This window comes from Hippoglossus stenolepis, chromosome 23, assembly GCF_022539355.2.
Source record: "Hippoglossus stenolepis isolate QCI-W04-F060 chromosome 23, HSTE1.2, whole genome shotgun sequence".
NCBI lineage: Eukaryota > Metazoa > Chordata > Actinopteri > Pleuronectiformes > Pleuronectidae > Hippoglossus > Hippoglossus stenolepis.
This window is the reverse complement of record NC_061505.1, coordinates 6,094,838-6,110,051: the sequence shown is the minus strand read 5'-3', so window position 1 is coordinate 6,110,051 and position 15,214 is coordinate 6,094,838. Positions and strand designations below refer to the sequence as shown.

At 45.1% G+C, this 15,214-nt stretch overlaps 2 protein-coding genes across 3 annotated transcripts; both read left to right on the top strand.

Moving 5' to 3' along the window:
* The first annotated feature begins 1,728 nt into the window (after positions 1-1,728).
* Positions 1,729-6,899, top strand: bcl6b (BCL6B transcription repressor). Its single transcript, XM_035148409.2, has 12 exons — positions 1,729-2,578; positions 2,910-2,987; positions 3,075-3,283; positions 3,557-3,811; positions 3,929-4,048; positions 4,330-4,522; positions 4,636-4,847; positions 4,945-5,051; positions 5,140-5,283; positions 5,393-5,523; positions 5,762-5,899; positions 5,996-6,899. Exons 3-12 carry the CDS (start codon positions 3,081-3,083, stop codon positions 6,134-6,136), a joined length of 1,644 nt encoding a protein of 547 aa, XP_035004300.1. The 5' UTR covers positions 1,729-2,578; positions 2,910-2,987; positions 3,075-3,080; the 3' UTR covers positions 6,137-6,899.
* Positions 6,900-8,355: 1,456 nt separating this feature from the next.
* Positions 8,356-15,141, top strand: slc16a13 (solute carrier family 16 member 13). Of its 2 annotated transcripts, XM_035148418.2 has the most exons (7): positions 8,356-8,459; positions 8,718-8,836; positions 10,050-10,283; positions 10,827-10,970; positions 11,134-11,390; positions 11,831-12,362; positions 13,434-15,141. In XM_035148418.2, the coding sequence occupies exons 3-7, from the start codon at positions 10,052-10,054 to the stop codon at positions 13,658-13,660; spliced, it is 1,392 nt and encodes a 463-aa protein (XP_035004309.2). In that variant the 5' UTR covers positions 8,356-8,459; positions 8,718-8,836; positions 10,050-10,051; the 3' UTR covers positions 13,661-15,141. The 2 variants fall into 2 exon arrangements, with proteins under 2 accessions (XP_035004309.2, XP_035004310.2); XM_035148419.2 differs by lacking the exon at positions 8,718-8,836 and having other exon boundaries at positions 8,365-8,459.
* Positions 15,142-15,214: the final 73 nt, after the last annotated feature.

Below are 15,214 nucleotides of genomic sequence, written 5' to 3'. Positions count from 1 at the left end.
CGCTTTATTTCTGCCGGTGAGTGAACAAACAGCCAGGGCTGCTCCCTGGGATATCCCCGCTTCCGCTTCCTTCCAGAAGCTGTGTGCCGTTTGCCCATATATGTCCAGAGTGCCCTGCGATCACAGGAAGAGGGAGTCGAGGCAGATCTGTTATTGTTGCAGGAGCCATCAACACTTTGGCACCAACGGGAGGATTTGAAGTCAAAGCATGGCCTCAGTCCACATCATTATCAGATGAACAATGTGGTTCTAGGCAGGCAACCAGGAACCAACAAAACCAGGGGAATCCCTGTCTTTGTTCTGTGTGACAGGCAGTGACAGCAGTGAAATATGTTCATCATCATGATATTTAACTAAATTGACTTTGCTCTGGACTTCAGAAGTCTACTGAGGGTTTGTATTTATCACCAAACAGGGCCAGTGGGTCGTAGCGGGCGCTGACAGACGAGGTACGATGCAGGATGTCACTATGAGCATTGCCCAGCCTTGCCAACGGGATAGGCTCAATGGTTTTCCGCCCATTGGTGAACCTGTTTAGTAATGTTCTCACTTTTTCTCAACCGCCCCCCCCTCCCCTTCATCCGTTCTTCTCACAATGCCTGGAAGTAGCCGAGACCTACATCTCCCTCTCTGTTTTCTTAATTGTTGTTTTCCTTAATGCTTTTTTTTTTACTTTTAACAAAGCGCACAATAGATCCAACCTCCATCCAAACAAATCAAAGCAGAAAGACACGCACACGAGCTCCTCACCGCTTGCAAACACTTCCGATTCACATTTACAAAGGATTTATATCGAAATACAGTCATGTAGTTGGATTTTTATTCATTAACTTAACAAAATACCACACTATTCTGTCTATTGACTGTCTCTGTATATACTGTCATTCCATACGTGTTCATGTAAATCCCAAGAGTTTACTGGCTGTTGTTTCTGCACGAGTATTACAGTAGGTGCTGTTCTCCGCAATACACTTAACACCTAAAAGACTGACAATGTAAATTACTATAGTTTGTTAGAATCTCCAAGGAACAAAAGCTCTGTGTATTTCTTTTTTTTCCATGGAGGAAAATCCTTGCAGATACGAGGAGAACATGGTGGGCTGACGGGTTCGAACCCAGACCTTTCATGGGTGTGGTGAGAGTGCTAACCACTTTACCACTGTGCCGGTTCCCTGCAAACTGTATACACTATTATACATTGTAGGGGGAGTTGCAGCTGGAAGTCAAACAAGGATTTTTCCCTGTTTGCTTTCCCACATGTAGCTGCAGCACTAAATCAATCACTGTGCACGCTTATCTCACGATTCAAATTTGGACGAGGTCTCCTCCTGTGAAATACTTTGATGTGAAGGAAAACAGTTCACAGTTCATTTCTGCAGAGCTCCTCTGTGAACCCAGAGGCTGCAGTCTGTCAGAAATGAGGTAACTTTCCACTTGTTTTTTTAGTTATTGGTGACCTCTGACAGCCCCCCACCTCCTCTCCCACCGCCCCATCTCCATTTCTCCTCCCTTGTCTTCTGCTCACTTTATTGTTGACGGATGTCCTGCGCAGGCTTTTTCATTCATGTCTCTGAGCAGCCTCGCAGGATGCCTACATCAGTGCGTGGGTGTGTGTGTGTGTGGTGGTGGTGGTGGTGGTTGTAGGGGGGGATTGAAGGGCAGTTCCTGTACATCTGTCGGTCGCAGCTCTCCCGGCCGGGGCGGGGTAAAAGGTTGTTTTTCAGCACCAGGAGAAGGTGTCTCCCGTCCAGAACGATCGATTTTTGTCTCGCTTCCTTCCTCCTCATCCTCATAACACAACGCCTCTGCACTCAGGCAGCAGGCCAGAAGCTTCCGGACACTGTTGTGGAGCCCGTATTAATCCCCATTTACCTGAACCAGTCAACTCAGCAGTGACACAGTTGCTCTTTGAAAAACCATTCCTCCTTATATCAAAGAAATGCCCTTGCAGGTGAAATACTAAATCATGCACCATGCACCAACATCTCAGAAACTTGTGATAGTCATTTAAAAAAGTTGTTTGATAAGACAGAATCTCAATGATGAGGGGGTCGCTTGTTTACGCTACAACGATTTCCAGCTTCCTGCCAGTCAGTTTCCTGTGAACCTGGAGAGGGGTGAAGGGTAGGAAAGCGTTGGTGGGGGAAGCCTGACGTTCTCTGGCTTACCCCTGGATAGCCAGGCACGTACCGCAGCTCCCCGAGGGGTCCTCGTATATATTTTCTCAACGTGGCACACAAACACACTTTGCTTTCCTGCCATTACTTTGCTCAGAGCTATGGGGGTTTAGAAAAACTAATAGCCCACTAAAAATACTTGGAGCCTGGGCCGGGGCCTTTTTCCTGCGTTGCTTCCATGTGTGCGCGTGGGCCATTGAGGAAGGAAGAAACCAGCAGCTTTGCTTGTACGGGGGCTTCCTGCGCAACATTATAAAGAGTCCCCTCCCTGCAGCCTCCCCTTTCAGTGTCGGCCAGAGCGAGTGGAGGCTGCTCCACGTCTTTGACTGTAGACTGAACTCTGAGGCGAGGGGGTTTGACGTCAGCCTGGTGCACGTCAGTTCTCGTCCCTGCTGGTCGGGGTGAGTTGGAAGACTGTTATCTCTTTATATTCTTTTATTGTTAGTCTGTTTGATAACTGCTTGGGTCGGTTTTGAAGAGGATTTTCTCTGTTCTTGATTGATCCTGCACAGTTTGAAAAAGAGATCACATCTTTTTCAAATGAGGGTATCCACATATTTGAGTTTAAATGTATATTTCAAGTTACAAATGGTTGAATTTTTGTATTTTTGTATATTTAATATCTTACTAGCTATCTGAAATGATCACTTTGCTGTTTGTCAACTCCACTGATATTTATAATATTAATATCAAGTGGATTAAGTTTGATTTTCCTTGTTTTTTCTGGTGCAGGTACGAGTAGGGAGCTGGTCTCACCTAATAGATGTGTCTGGGACACTCCAGTCTATTTATTCTTTCAATCACACAAAGGTAGATTTTCATTTCGGGCCTTTGAATCCAGATTTTCCACAAATACCAAATCTGCTCTTTATAAATCATTTGTTTTCTAAATTTCAGACAAGCATGATGGAGGTATTGGGGGGATACAGGGGCGACAGAGACATGGAGCTGAGGCCAGAGGGATATGTGAAGGAGTTCACACGCCACTCCCACGACGTGCTGCTGAACCTGAACGAATTGAGGCACCGCAACATCCTCACCGACTTCACCCTGGTGGTTGGGAACGTGCACCTACAGGCGCACTGTGCTGTGCTCGTGGCCTGCAGGTCGGTGCCATTTGAAGCAATAATATTTTTCTTTTATGACACAGTCCTCTGTAATGTTCTCTTCCATCTCCTCTGGTTGACTCACACTTCTTGTTGTTTTTCCCTCTGCTGCTTCTTAGTCACTTCTTCCTGCTCCATTGTCTTCTCTCCATCTTTTTCCCTGCATTTCTATTTTATTTCCTCCACCATGCACTCACCCATGAATCCAGACAATGCAGATACATTGAAAATCGTACCTAGAATATTTCTCCCTTCCTCTCACTTCTCTCTCAGTGGCTTCTTCTACTCGCTGTACTCCCGCCGTGTGCTGCTCCAGGGGCGTGGTGTTGGTGGTAGTGGGGAGCAGCTCATGACTGTGTCCCTCCCCAACACCCTGGATCTGTCCAGCGTCTCCCTGCTTCTGGACTTCATGTACACCTCCCGCCTCCCTCTGACCCCGGGCATTGTCCCCGGGGTGCTCGCTGTGGCGACCTACCTGCAGATGGACCACGTGGCCGAGACCTGCAGGGATTTCATGAACCTGCACTGGTGAGGGGCTGGAAAAAACATCTGTATTATTGTGGATTCATAATGTAGGAGATGATGCACAATGCTAAGAAATGAAAAAAAAACGTCTTTTGACTTGGGCGACTCTCTGTTTTTCAGCACGGGGAATAAAAGTGCAAGACACCTACGATTGGAGCTGGACTCCAGTGTGTCTGTCGCCTCTGTGGCCCCTAAAGGAGGAGATCTGCCTCATCCAGGACCGATGGCAGCAGCAGCAAGGTGAGAGAAATCTAAAACTCCTCATTGAGATGAAGGAAGGGGCAGAATCACATCAGGGGCGTGTCTCTTACATTTACTAACATCTAATTTCTTCGTTTTTTCAAATTGGTTTTGATTCATCTTCTGATCAGTTGATACACTGGCAACGAAAGTATATTAACATGTGTGAGGATACGTACACAGATTTCCATGAGTGTGTCTGCTGGCGGTTTGTGCTCGTGTCCCTTTGTCTGTCTGACAGCTTTAGCTCATTACGGCCCTTCCTGTGTTTCTCCTGTAAGGTTCCCACTGGAGGGTGGGGGCTCGCTCAAGCAAGGGGCTTTCCCGTTTTGCCAGCCTGGGTCAAAGGAGCAGAGAGGAGGGCCAGAGTCGCCCCTCGTGGGCACCCCGACCCCGTCGCCGGACAGCCCTGCCCGCTCCAGCTGCCAACCCAGCTCTCCAGCCGAGTCCAACACGTGTAACAAAAACCTTGTGGTGCGTCTCGAGAAAATCATGTGCATTTGTGTTCAAGGAGCCCTGAAGAATGTCATTGTCTCCTTTAACTGTAGTTCATACGTTTATATAATGCAACTTGTTTATTTTTCCAGAATGATACCAAAGCCTCACCAGACCCAAAGGCCTGCAACTGGAAGAAATACAAGTACATCGTCCTCAACCCTCTCTGTGCTGCGACCACGGTGAAGGAGGAGGAGATGGACGAACCCCAAAATCAAACATCGCCCGTCAAGGACGCGATCGGCTTGACACCCAAAGCCCCTGCAGAGGCGTGGTCTGGAGAAGTGCCTGGTCAGATTGATAGGTACGAAACTGAAATAGTGAGAATTAAAAGCTGATTTGGGAGAACTTAAAAACAGGATGTTTGTTTGTAACTCCAAATTTGTGAACCTCTCCTTCAGACAGGGGCAGGCCTCCTGCTACGAGGGTTCTGGCCGAGCCCCTCCCCTCGGGCCACCCCCCTCTGTGGATCCCCTGAAAGTGCCCCCCACTCACAAGCAGGGAACAGGTATGAAGCAAAACAGTAAATTTAAGCATTTTATTCTGTGTCAGTCAATGTAGTGGTGTGTTAAACATGTCTATGCTTGTATCTCCAGTTTCACCCTGCACCATTTTCCCCAAACTGGACCCCACTGAGCCAGAAGCTGCCCGCCACAACCAACCTGCAATCAAACGTGAGAACCTCTACGCGCCCTACTGTTACTCTGGCAACCTGCAAGTAACCAAGTCTACCAGCTCAGGTGAGGATTTTCTTAATTTTTTTATCTCCCATTCTTTCTTTCAATCCGTCTCTGTGTTTGTTTTAGAAATGAAAAGCCTTTATCTCAAGAGTGACCTTTGCTCTGACAGGTGAAAAGCCGTACCGCTGCAACGTGTGCAGCGCCCAGTTCAACCGACCCGCCAACCTGAAGACTCACGCCCGCATTCACTCAGGAGAGAAACCGTACCGCTGTGACACCTGCGGCGCACGGTTTGTTCAGGTGAGGGCTGATTTCCAATAGAGCCTTTAAATTACATATAGTTATATAGTTATATGTCTTGGGCCTTGTTGGTAAAGTACTAATAAAAAGACTGCGCTTAGTTTTAACCCTGATCCAGGGTGTATACTCTCATTATTTCCTTCCAAAGCCTTGGGGACCTGATGGTAGAAGCTAATCCTATTTTTAGGACAAATCTTTATTTACTTTGTACTTCCTCTTTTGTGTGGTGGCATTACAGGTCGCCCACCTCAGGGCCCACGTCCTGATCCACACAGGCGAGAAGCCGTACCCCTGCCACACCTGCGGCACCCGCTTCCGCCACCTGCAGACCCTGAAGAGCCACCTGCGCATTCACACTGGAGAGAAGCCTTACACTGTGAGTCCCCTGCTCCTCATGCATCACACGACACCAGCCCCCGTCACAACCCCCGCTGCTCTGAACCTCATGACTCTCCCTCTTCTTCTTCTTCAGTGTGAGAAGTGTGACCTGCACTTCCGCCACAAGAGCCAGCTGCGTCTTCACCTGCGGCAGAAGCACGGGGCGGTGACCAACACCAAGATCCGCTACAAGGTGCTGACCGAGCCCTACCAGCCTTTACTGCAGGCCTGCTGAGGAGGACGACCCGCGACCCCGAGCAGAATAACACCGGAATAATTATTCTTATTCTCTTAAAATATGGGGTGATAATTTATAAATGTCAGTTTGGGCTTTTGGGTTAAAATGGAATAGGTTTGGGGGAAAAGATCAACATGTTGTTGGATGAGGTTTGGAGCTAATATATTAATATGAATCTTATTAGTTGGGAGTTGGGATTTAAAAGATGAAGATGGTATTCAGAAGTGTTTTTGAAGGTTTGTGAAGGGAGAGAATGAAAGAGAAAGAGACAAGGAAAAGAAGGAAGGATGTGTATACACTGAAATATGAAGATATGTGAGGATGTGAAGAGTCTGAAAGAAAGACAAAGCAAGTTTTTTGAAGGAGACAGTGGAGCTGTTCAGAGTAAATGAAAATGAAACTTTGTTTTGACGCATGGAGAAGCACTTAGTCAGCGTTGAGGTATTGAAGTTTTTCTTCTTAAACGTGTATTTAACTCAGATTTATCTTTAGCTTGAGGCCTGGGGCCTGTGTGTTCTTTAAATATGCAGTTTCATCTGCTTTTACGGTCCAAGCAGGCAAAGGACTTAGCTTTCTAATAGTGAACAGAAAGTAGAAAAATGCAATGATGTGTTGTTTTCTGAAATGATACGTTTGAAAAAAGACGATTGTAATGAATTGGATGATTGATAATAATAATGTTAACTTTGTATGTTTATGGGTTCATTTGCTGGACAAAGATGGTTTCTTACAAGTTAAATTAAATCGTTTTTTTAAACAATTGGACTGTTGATTTTTGGAGTCTAATATATTAGATAGATATTTAGATAGATACATAGATACATAGATATTTAGATAGATAGATAGATAAATAGATACATACATACATACATACATACATACATACGTAGATGGGAAAATAAAAATGGGAAATAGTTTGAACTTGTGTATGAATATAAAATGTGTGTCTCTCTCTCTCTCTCTCTCTGCCACACTTCCCTCCTCCAGCCTTTCTCCTCCCTGGACTTCCTTCCTCTCATTAACACGCTCTCTCTGCCCATGAATCACGTCTCGCCATTTTCTCCACTTTGTGTTGTGTGGAAACAATGAGGCAGAGGGCACCTGCTTCCTCCAGGGTCCTCTCACCAGCAGCCAACAACACGGGTGTCGTGTTGTGGTGCTGGGTAGTGGAGAGGGGCCGCAGACTCCCGCTGAACTCTCCCACCCTCTGTCATCCACGGCTTCCTGCTCCCTGATGAGTTGTGGCTCGTGGTGGCTCATTGTCCGCACTCGGCAGACAAACGTTGGAAGTTACACGGGACTTTCCAACCTTCACCCCCTCATCACTCACTCAAACAAAAAGCTGTGAAAGCGGTGACATGTAGTTTCTTCCCCTATCGTCAATCTGAGGCCTTGAGGGTGGTCTCCCTTCAAATCAGCTCACAGAGGTCAAAGTTTGTCAGAAAACTGAAATAAAACGAGAAAATGTGCGCAACTTATTGATGATTTTATCAAAAAGCATATTTATTTTCCTCTGGGCACAGGAAACAAGAAAACAGTGCACAATCTCCATGCAGCCGACATTTTGGATCTTGTTGCCTCCCTCTAGCGTCAGTCTCCTGAACACGTTGTTGGTTTGTTTGTTGTTTTCCTTCTTTTCTGCTTCTCCAACAAATAATTCAAGTATTTCCCGTCACCAAGAAGCAACACTTGGTTTGTTTTGGACGCTGAATGTTAACGTTGTGTAACTTTGGGTGGGAATATTATTTCACTGTGGGGGGGTGGCAAGAAAAGAGAATCTCATCACGCAAATATTCAAACTCCTACTTTGTGTTTCGTTATTAGAAATAGACAGAAAGGAAAATAGACTTGATTCACACAATACTAATTATTACACATTCAAAAATCAGACTTCAGGAATCAAATGAATAGAAAAGAGATTATTCTATATACATAATACAGATTATAAAGATGTCGTTCAACTGACACATTTTAATTATGTCACAATCTGCTATTTGATAACTAAATTAAACTTTTAAATGAAAGTGAAATATAATACATAATAAAACATAATATTAATAATTGTATATAAGTTTGTTTTTAATATTTTAGGAGGGAATGTACACAAAATGATCAATAAACTAAATTATTGGTATTTAAAGGCAAATATTAAGATTAAATGAAAAGCTGTCTGTTTTGCTGGACCTCAGGGGAGTCATGTTCACTGGGCGCGTGCACGTGGAGCCTGTGCACGCGGCCCTGCCTCGTTGGACCCGTGTTCACTATCACAGCTGGAGACTGAAGAATGTTCTGCTGCGGAGTCAGACGAGCTCAGGAGACGGTGAGTAAATCAAACAGCCTCCATGATGTTGCTGTGCGTCTCTGTTCAGGTTATTTTTCACTTTAACACAATTTCACCAGGGTCCCAGTGAGAGAGGCTTCATTCAGTCACGAGTCAGTGTTGCACAGTTTGTGTTTCCACAGCTACAAACACGTCACAGTTAATCAAATACACCATCAAATGCATGAGCGTGATAGATCACCACAAAGTGTGTGTTTAATTCAGAAAGTTGTGTTTTTGTGGGTTTTTTGCGTCCAGCTGCGCGTGACAGCCAGTGCGCATGCGCCCTGCAGAGTCATGTGCTCTTTCCAGTGCGCGTTCACGACCGTGCACCTGCATGACTGACACGGATGTAGCGGAGTGAGACTCAATAGCAGGTCAGTGTGAGTTCAGTGTCACGTGAATATGTGTCAGCAGCATGCAGTCAACACATGTTATTATTATTATAATACGTATTTGTATATATATATATATATATATATATATATATATATATTTATATTTATATTTATATTTATCATTTGGTTTAAAGAAGAAACTCAACATGGAGTAAAAGTCCAAAAGTAGTTTTTAATCTCGTGAATTTAGCGTAATCAGAAAAATGTGCATGATAATAATATCTTTACTAATGTAGCGCTTCTCAAAAATATATACAACACAAAACAAATAAAAACAGAATCATAAAACGATAACTTAACTTGACCTCCCATTACCAAATAAAACTAATTTTCTGATAAATGTTATTCCTCAACATCAAGGTCTATGTGCTTCTGGATTCTGCTGTGAATGAAACAATGTTGAGTGAATCATAGAATTCTTTAATTTGCTTTGGCAATTGTTCATGATTTATGTAAAAAGCAGGTTTTCAGAATACCCAACATCCCTTTTTAGTTTGGTCCAGGTCCCATCCACTAACACGGAGGAGGTGGGATTTATGACCTGTGCAGCAGTCATTTATATTCAAAACAGACTTCACTTGACAACAGGCCTCTGTACAACTTAAGAGGCACAAACAAATGGTGAAACCCTGACTGCACGTTTCACATTTGGGTTTATTTGTAATTCCTGCAGCAGGTGAAGTGAGTCATATGAGAATCAGGTCACGGTGACAGAAACACGCACAACAGACTTTGTAAATGATTAATAAACTAAATTGTGTCAACCTTGTTTCATTACCTTCAGGAGTTAAACATACGGAACTTGACCCACTAATTTTTCTTGAAATCAAAATACCAGGACCTGGATCATTGAGAAACTTCATGCGTATCTCACGTATTTGACACCTTTTTGAACTTTTCATAGTCGACCCCTGAACACTGGTCAGAGTTCACCTCTCACCCACAGTATATCTCCCTCTCAGATGAAGACCCACTTGTTAATTAGTGGTTAATTAGTAAACCTAGTCACCCTTAAATGGCACAACCAGGGATTTTATTGGCCCGTGGGGAGTTAATGATTATATCTGTGGACGGCCACAGAGAGGATCAGACACTCGCTCTGCACACCCTGAAGGAGAAAGAGGATTTTATCTCCCCGTCCTTGCTGCTTCCCAGTTCTTCTGCTTTCTATTTATTTTTACTGCATCTTCAGACATGACCAGCAACGAGCCCAAAGCAAAGAAGAGCGGCGGCGGCGCTGAAGCTGCCGAGGATGGAGACTGGAACTGGGCGCTGGTCGGCGCTCTGTTCGTCAGCACAAGCCTCGTGTTCGGCCTGATGCGCAGCCTGGGCGTCTTCTTCGTGGAGTTCGTCCAGTACTTTGAGGCGAGCGCTCAGTCCATCTCCTGGATCTCCTCCACTGGCCTGGCAGCGCAGCAGTTCTTCAGTGAGTCCCTCATGCACGTGCCTGCAGCTAATTGTTATTATGAGTTTTTAATAACAATAAACCAAATCACTTTATCAATAAGCGATAAGAAAATAGTGAAAATATGCATTGATACATTGATACAGTTCACAACTTATAAATTCAAGTTACACTGATTTAACTTTGAATGCAATGAATGTAAAGTATTTTTGAATGATGAATGTTTAAAATATGAATCATAAACAAACATTGTTAAAGTGGTGAAAGCTTTAGTCTCTACTTCACCTTATCTTCCATTATGGGGAAGATACAATAATTCTGGGACTCTGATATTCCTTTGTAAGATATTTCTTTTTATATCTTATTGTACTGCATCAAATCGTATCGATTCTTTTTGTATCTTTTCGTATCATATTGTATCTTATATCTTTCAGTATCATATCGTAGGTCTTACATTTACAAACCATGTCCTTTACTGACTGAGTGAAGAATGAGATAAAAAGTTTTCCCTGTAGTTTGTCAGTTTGCTGCGACTCCTGCAGACCCTGTGTGTGTTTGCTTCAGGTCCTCTGGGTGCAGCTCTGTGTAACGCGTACGACACCCGGGTGGTGGTGATGACGGGCGGCTTCCTCGCAGCACTCGGCTTCATCCTTGCCTCTCAGGCCACGTGCCTGGTTCATCTGTACCTCACCATGGGTCTCATTTCAGGTAAAGTCTTATTATAAGTAACCAAATACTTCCGTTCCTCTTCCTATGGGAAGAGAAAGCACCTCCTGTTTACTGTTAGTCCTTTGTTTACTTAAGTTACATGTTTAACCTGTTAACTGACCTCACAGTGCACCTTCTCTCCCCTCCCCTCCCCCTCCTGCAGGTTTTGGCTGGGGGCTGGTCTTCACTCCCATGGTGGCCACCGTCGTGGCTAACATCGAGCGGCGGCGCGCCCTGGCGTTGGGACTGGGGTTCTCCAGCATCGGCATCGTCTCCTTCATTTTCAACCCGCTCTTCCAGTTCCTGGTGGAGACGTACGCCTGGCGAGGGGCCTTGCTGATTCTGGGGGGCCTCAGCCTCAACATAGTGGCCTGCGGGGCCCTCGTCCGTCCCAAACGACGCTCCAAAGCCCCAGAGAAGGTGGGACGAGACTCTGCTGTCTCCAACTCTTCAATCTTACAGATACACAGCAGGGAAGTTGTAGATAAAAACAGTTAATGATTTCCATGGGAGGATTCTACTGGGTGTAGTATAAAGTAAAAGGGCGGACTGATCCAAATTATAACACATTTTCTCATTCACCTTCAGCGGTTTCTTGTTTCTCTTCGTAGTGTTTTCTATAAGCAGCCGGAGAGTAGTACAATCTGCTTCCTGTCTGCACCTGCACGCACATGCCCAGTGTACGTTAATGGTTCTGTGATAATGTGTTTTCATGTGTGTTGGGATTCTCACTGATCCGGACCTAAAATGTTCGGGTTTTAAAATGAAAACAAATCAGTGTGGATGTAGCCTAAGAAGGTTTTATAGTTTCATCGTGAAGAGACAAAAGTTCATCATGTCGCTTCTTGTCCTTCCTCCAGGTGGATTCGGAGAAGAGCTCGTCTTGTTCTTCGTTGCTTGGACGACTCTCGTCCTACCTGGAGCTGCCGCTGCTCTTGGAGAGGCCTTACCTCACCTACACCTTGGCCGTCACTTTGCTTAACGTCGGCTACTTCGTTCCATATTTCCACTTGGTGGCTCACAGCCGCCAAGTCGGCTTCTCGGAGTACCAAGCTGCTTTCGTCATGTCGGCGGCCGGAGCCTCAGACATTCTGGGCCGCGTGGCGTCGGGCTGGTTCTCTGACCTGGGACACTTCCGGCTGATCCACTTGCTGAGCCTGTGGACGGCGCTGGCGGGAGTGTTCATCATGCTGCTGCCCATCAGCTCCTTGTCCGGATCTTACGCCGTGCTGATGGTGATCAGCCTCCTCTACGGGTTCTGCTCCGGGGCTTTGACCTCGCTGGTTTTCGCGGTGGTGCCCATGATTGTGGGCGTGGAGCGCGTGATGGGGGCCATCGGGCTGCTGCAGCTCATCGAGAGCGGCGCCGGGCTGCTGGGGACTCCTCTGTCAGGTAGGAGAGCAGACTGACACTGAGCTCTGAGTTACAGGAGTTTTATTTGCTGGAGAGAAAGTCTGAGCTGAGTGAGTGTTATCAAAAGTGACCTGAAACACAGGTTAATACACTGAAGCTGAAAGTAGTCAAACATTTACTGGAGTAGTGAGGGTCAGGCAGTGTTCTTCAGCAAGGAGGTTATATTTTCACCTTGTTGGCAAGATTACGCAAAAAATGACTGGACAGACTTCCACAAAACTGGTGAAGGGATGTCGTGTGGTTTAGGGTCAGAACTCATTACATTTTGGTGCCGATCCAGATAAGGAGACTATCTCCTTATCCCCCACCCAGACTGCTAGGAACCTGGGTGTGACACTCGACAGTCAACTCTCCCTCACTGCCAACATTACTGCAACAACACGTTCCTGTAGATACATGCTGCACAACATCAGGAGAACACGTCCCCTTCTCACTCAGAAGGCGGTGCGGGTTCTGGTCCAGGCTCTGGTCATCTCACGCCGAGACTATTGCAACTCCCTCCTGGCTGGTCTACCTGCTAGAGCCATCCGACCTCTGCAGGTCTTTAACCAAGATAAATTCACTCACACTACTCCGCTCCTCCGCTCCCTTCACTGGTTACCAGTGGCTGGCTGCATCCGTTTCAAAACATTAGTACTTGCGTACCGTGCTGCGAACGGATCGGGTCCAGTCTACATCCAGGACATGTTCAAACCTTACACCCCAGCATGCACACACAGAATTACTAGCTATCCCCCATTTTCATTCTTTATGCTAAACTAAGCTGCTAACTGTAGCTTCTGCTTTCCCTTTAATTGTATAAAAAAAGCACAGTGATAAGAAGCAAGGTGTAAACAGGACTTCCTCTAATTATCATTGTGTGGTTTCAAGTCTTTTTGTTAATTATCATATGATCGACTCACACTTTATTCAGGTTCTTTGTAGTTTTTATCTGTTTTTAGATATTTTGAGGTATTTCTTACACTTGATGCACAACAATATGCTCTTTTGTTAATGTTACTGTTTTATTGTTTTCTAATAAAATGTCGTTTTCATTTCTCCTGTCTCTAGGTTTGCTGAAGGATGTCACAGGCACCTACACCGCCTCTTTCGTGGTCGCGGGCGGTTTCGTCGTTCTCGGCACTTTGGCCATGACCACTCTCCCTCACTACTTCTCCTGCACTGATCCACCGGCTCCTCGCAGACCCTCACATGGTGAAAAAGATAAGAGTTTACATTTAGAGCTGGAACAGATCAATAGTTCACTTCCTGACATGAACCATGGAGGAGGTCAATGATCTGTGAGGATTAACCTCAAGACTTTGTAAGGAAAGAGCTCAAGGGTCATGTTAACACTCTCCAGATCAGTCAGTATTACAGTGGCATCGCCGTGACGCCGCCTCCAGAAAGTATACCGTCGCACACATTGCTGAACGGCTGCGTGTTTGTGTTACACCTCAGAGATTCAGACCCAAAGTGGAACTCAGTGGGAGAGGACAGCACATGGGGACCACAGAGTTTCTCTCTGTTACACATCCTGACCTCAGTCAACTTTCAGACCAGATCCTGTGATCCACAGGAAATAGTTTATTGACAACATACAGATCATTGACTGTCTGTAAAGATAAACAACGCGTCTCCACTTCCTCCAGAAATGAAGCTTAAAATATCCCGGATACGAACGCTGCCCTCTTTGCATCGGGGGAATGCGTCTGTGGCTGCAAGGTCCCGTGGATACACGTGCTCGACCAATCAGAAGTCAGCCTCAGGTGTCAATCGTCACCTTCACTGTGTTTTATAGCATCGAAAAACCGAATTAAAACCAAACTCATAGGAAAAAGGAACAGTTGAACAAACATCGGTGTGAGAAGAACTACCAAAACAAGACAGGAAAATGATTTGTTGTACCTTGTTAAGTCAAATGAATGGATTCTGTCAACAGAAAAGCTGGAGTGCTTTTACTTTGAAATAGGAAGTGTTTCAACAGAACCTTGGTTGTTTTACACGTACAGTGGGTTTGCATGAAGGAAAGGAACTGTTGTATGATTTGTACACATGCCGTTGAGTTAGCACACGAGATGGAACCGTTTTATGTTGTTGGGCGCTCCTCACGTGGCTTTTTTAGCTGTAGCACAGTTTTATATATGTTGCACTTACATAATTAATTATTAACCTTCACACGCCTCTTTTCCACGACCGTATATTCTTTGTGACATTTAGCCCCACGTTGTGTGAAGAGAAATGTGGATGATTATTGACTTCGTGGATTAAAGCCACTTGTTGTCTTGATAATTAGCAGAACCACTGATGAGTTGCTCTGTCAGAGCTGTTGCAGCGGCACCGTTCGCCCTCTCAGCCTCAGGAACTTCTCTTTCCACCAGTGCATCAAAGCGCTGGGCAGGAAAACCAGACTGTGAATCCTCGAGTGCCTTTTCTAATGATGCATGAATGTGTATGAGCACTTTGAACTGTTGTAAACCTTTGTAGAGCAGAGACCGCTGAATGAACACAGGCATCAGGATTTCAGAATCCTTGCAGAGGTAATAGAGTTTAAACCAATATTAGACTTCATCCAAATGGCAGCTACTAAACAATGGAGCTGCAATAATCGTAAAGAGGTGGATGTTTTTCCTGGCAGTGATTCTAAGCCGTTATTCTCTGACTCCCTGCAGTCACTCTTATATGTTAAAATGAGATATTTTTCCACTTAAGATGATTGATTAAAAAAAAAAAATGCTATTTTTATTGTTTTAATGTGTTTGTTTTTTTTGTACTTTTTGTTTCTCAGTCTCTAATGCTCCGTCCCAAGCTAACAGCTCCCTCTGCTGGAGCTTTGTACCCTTGACATCAAA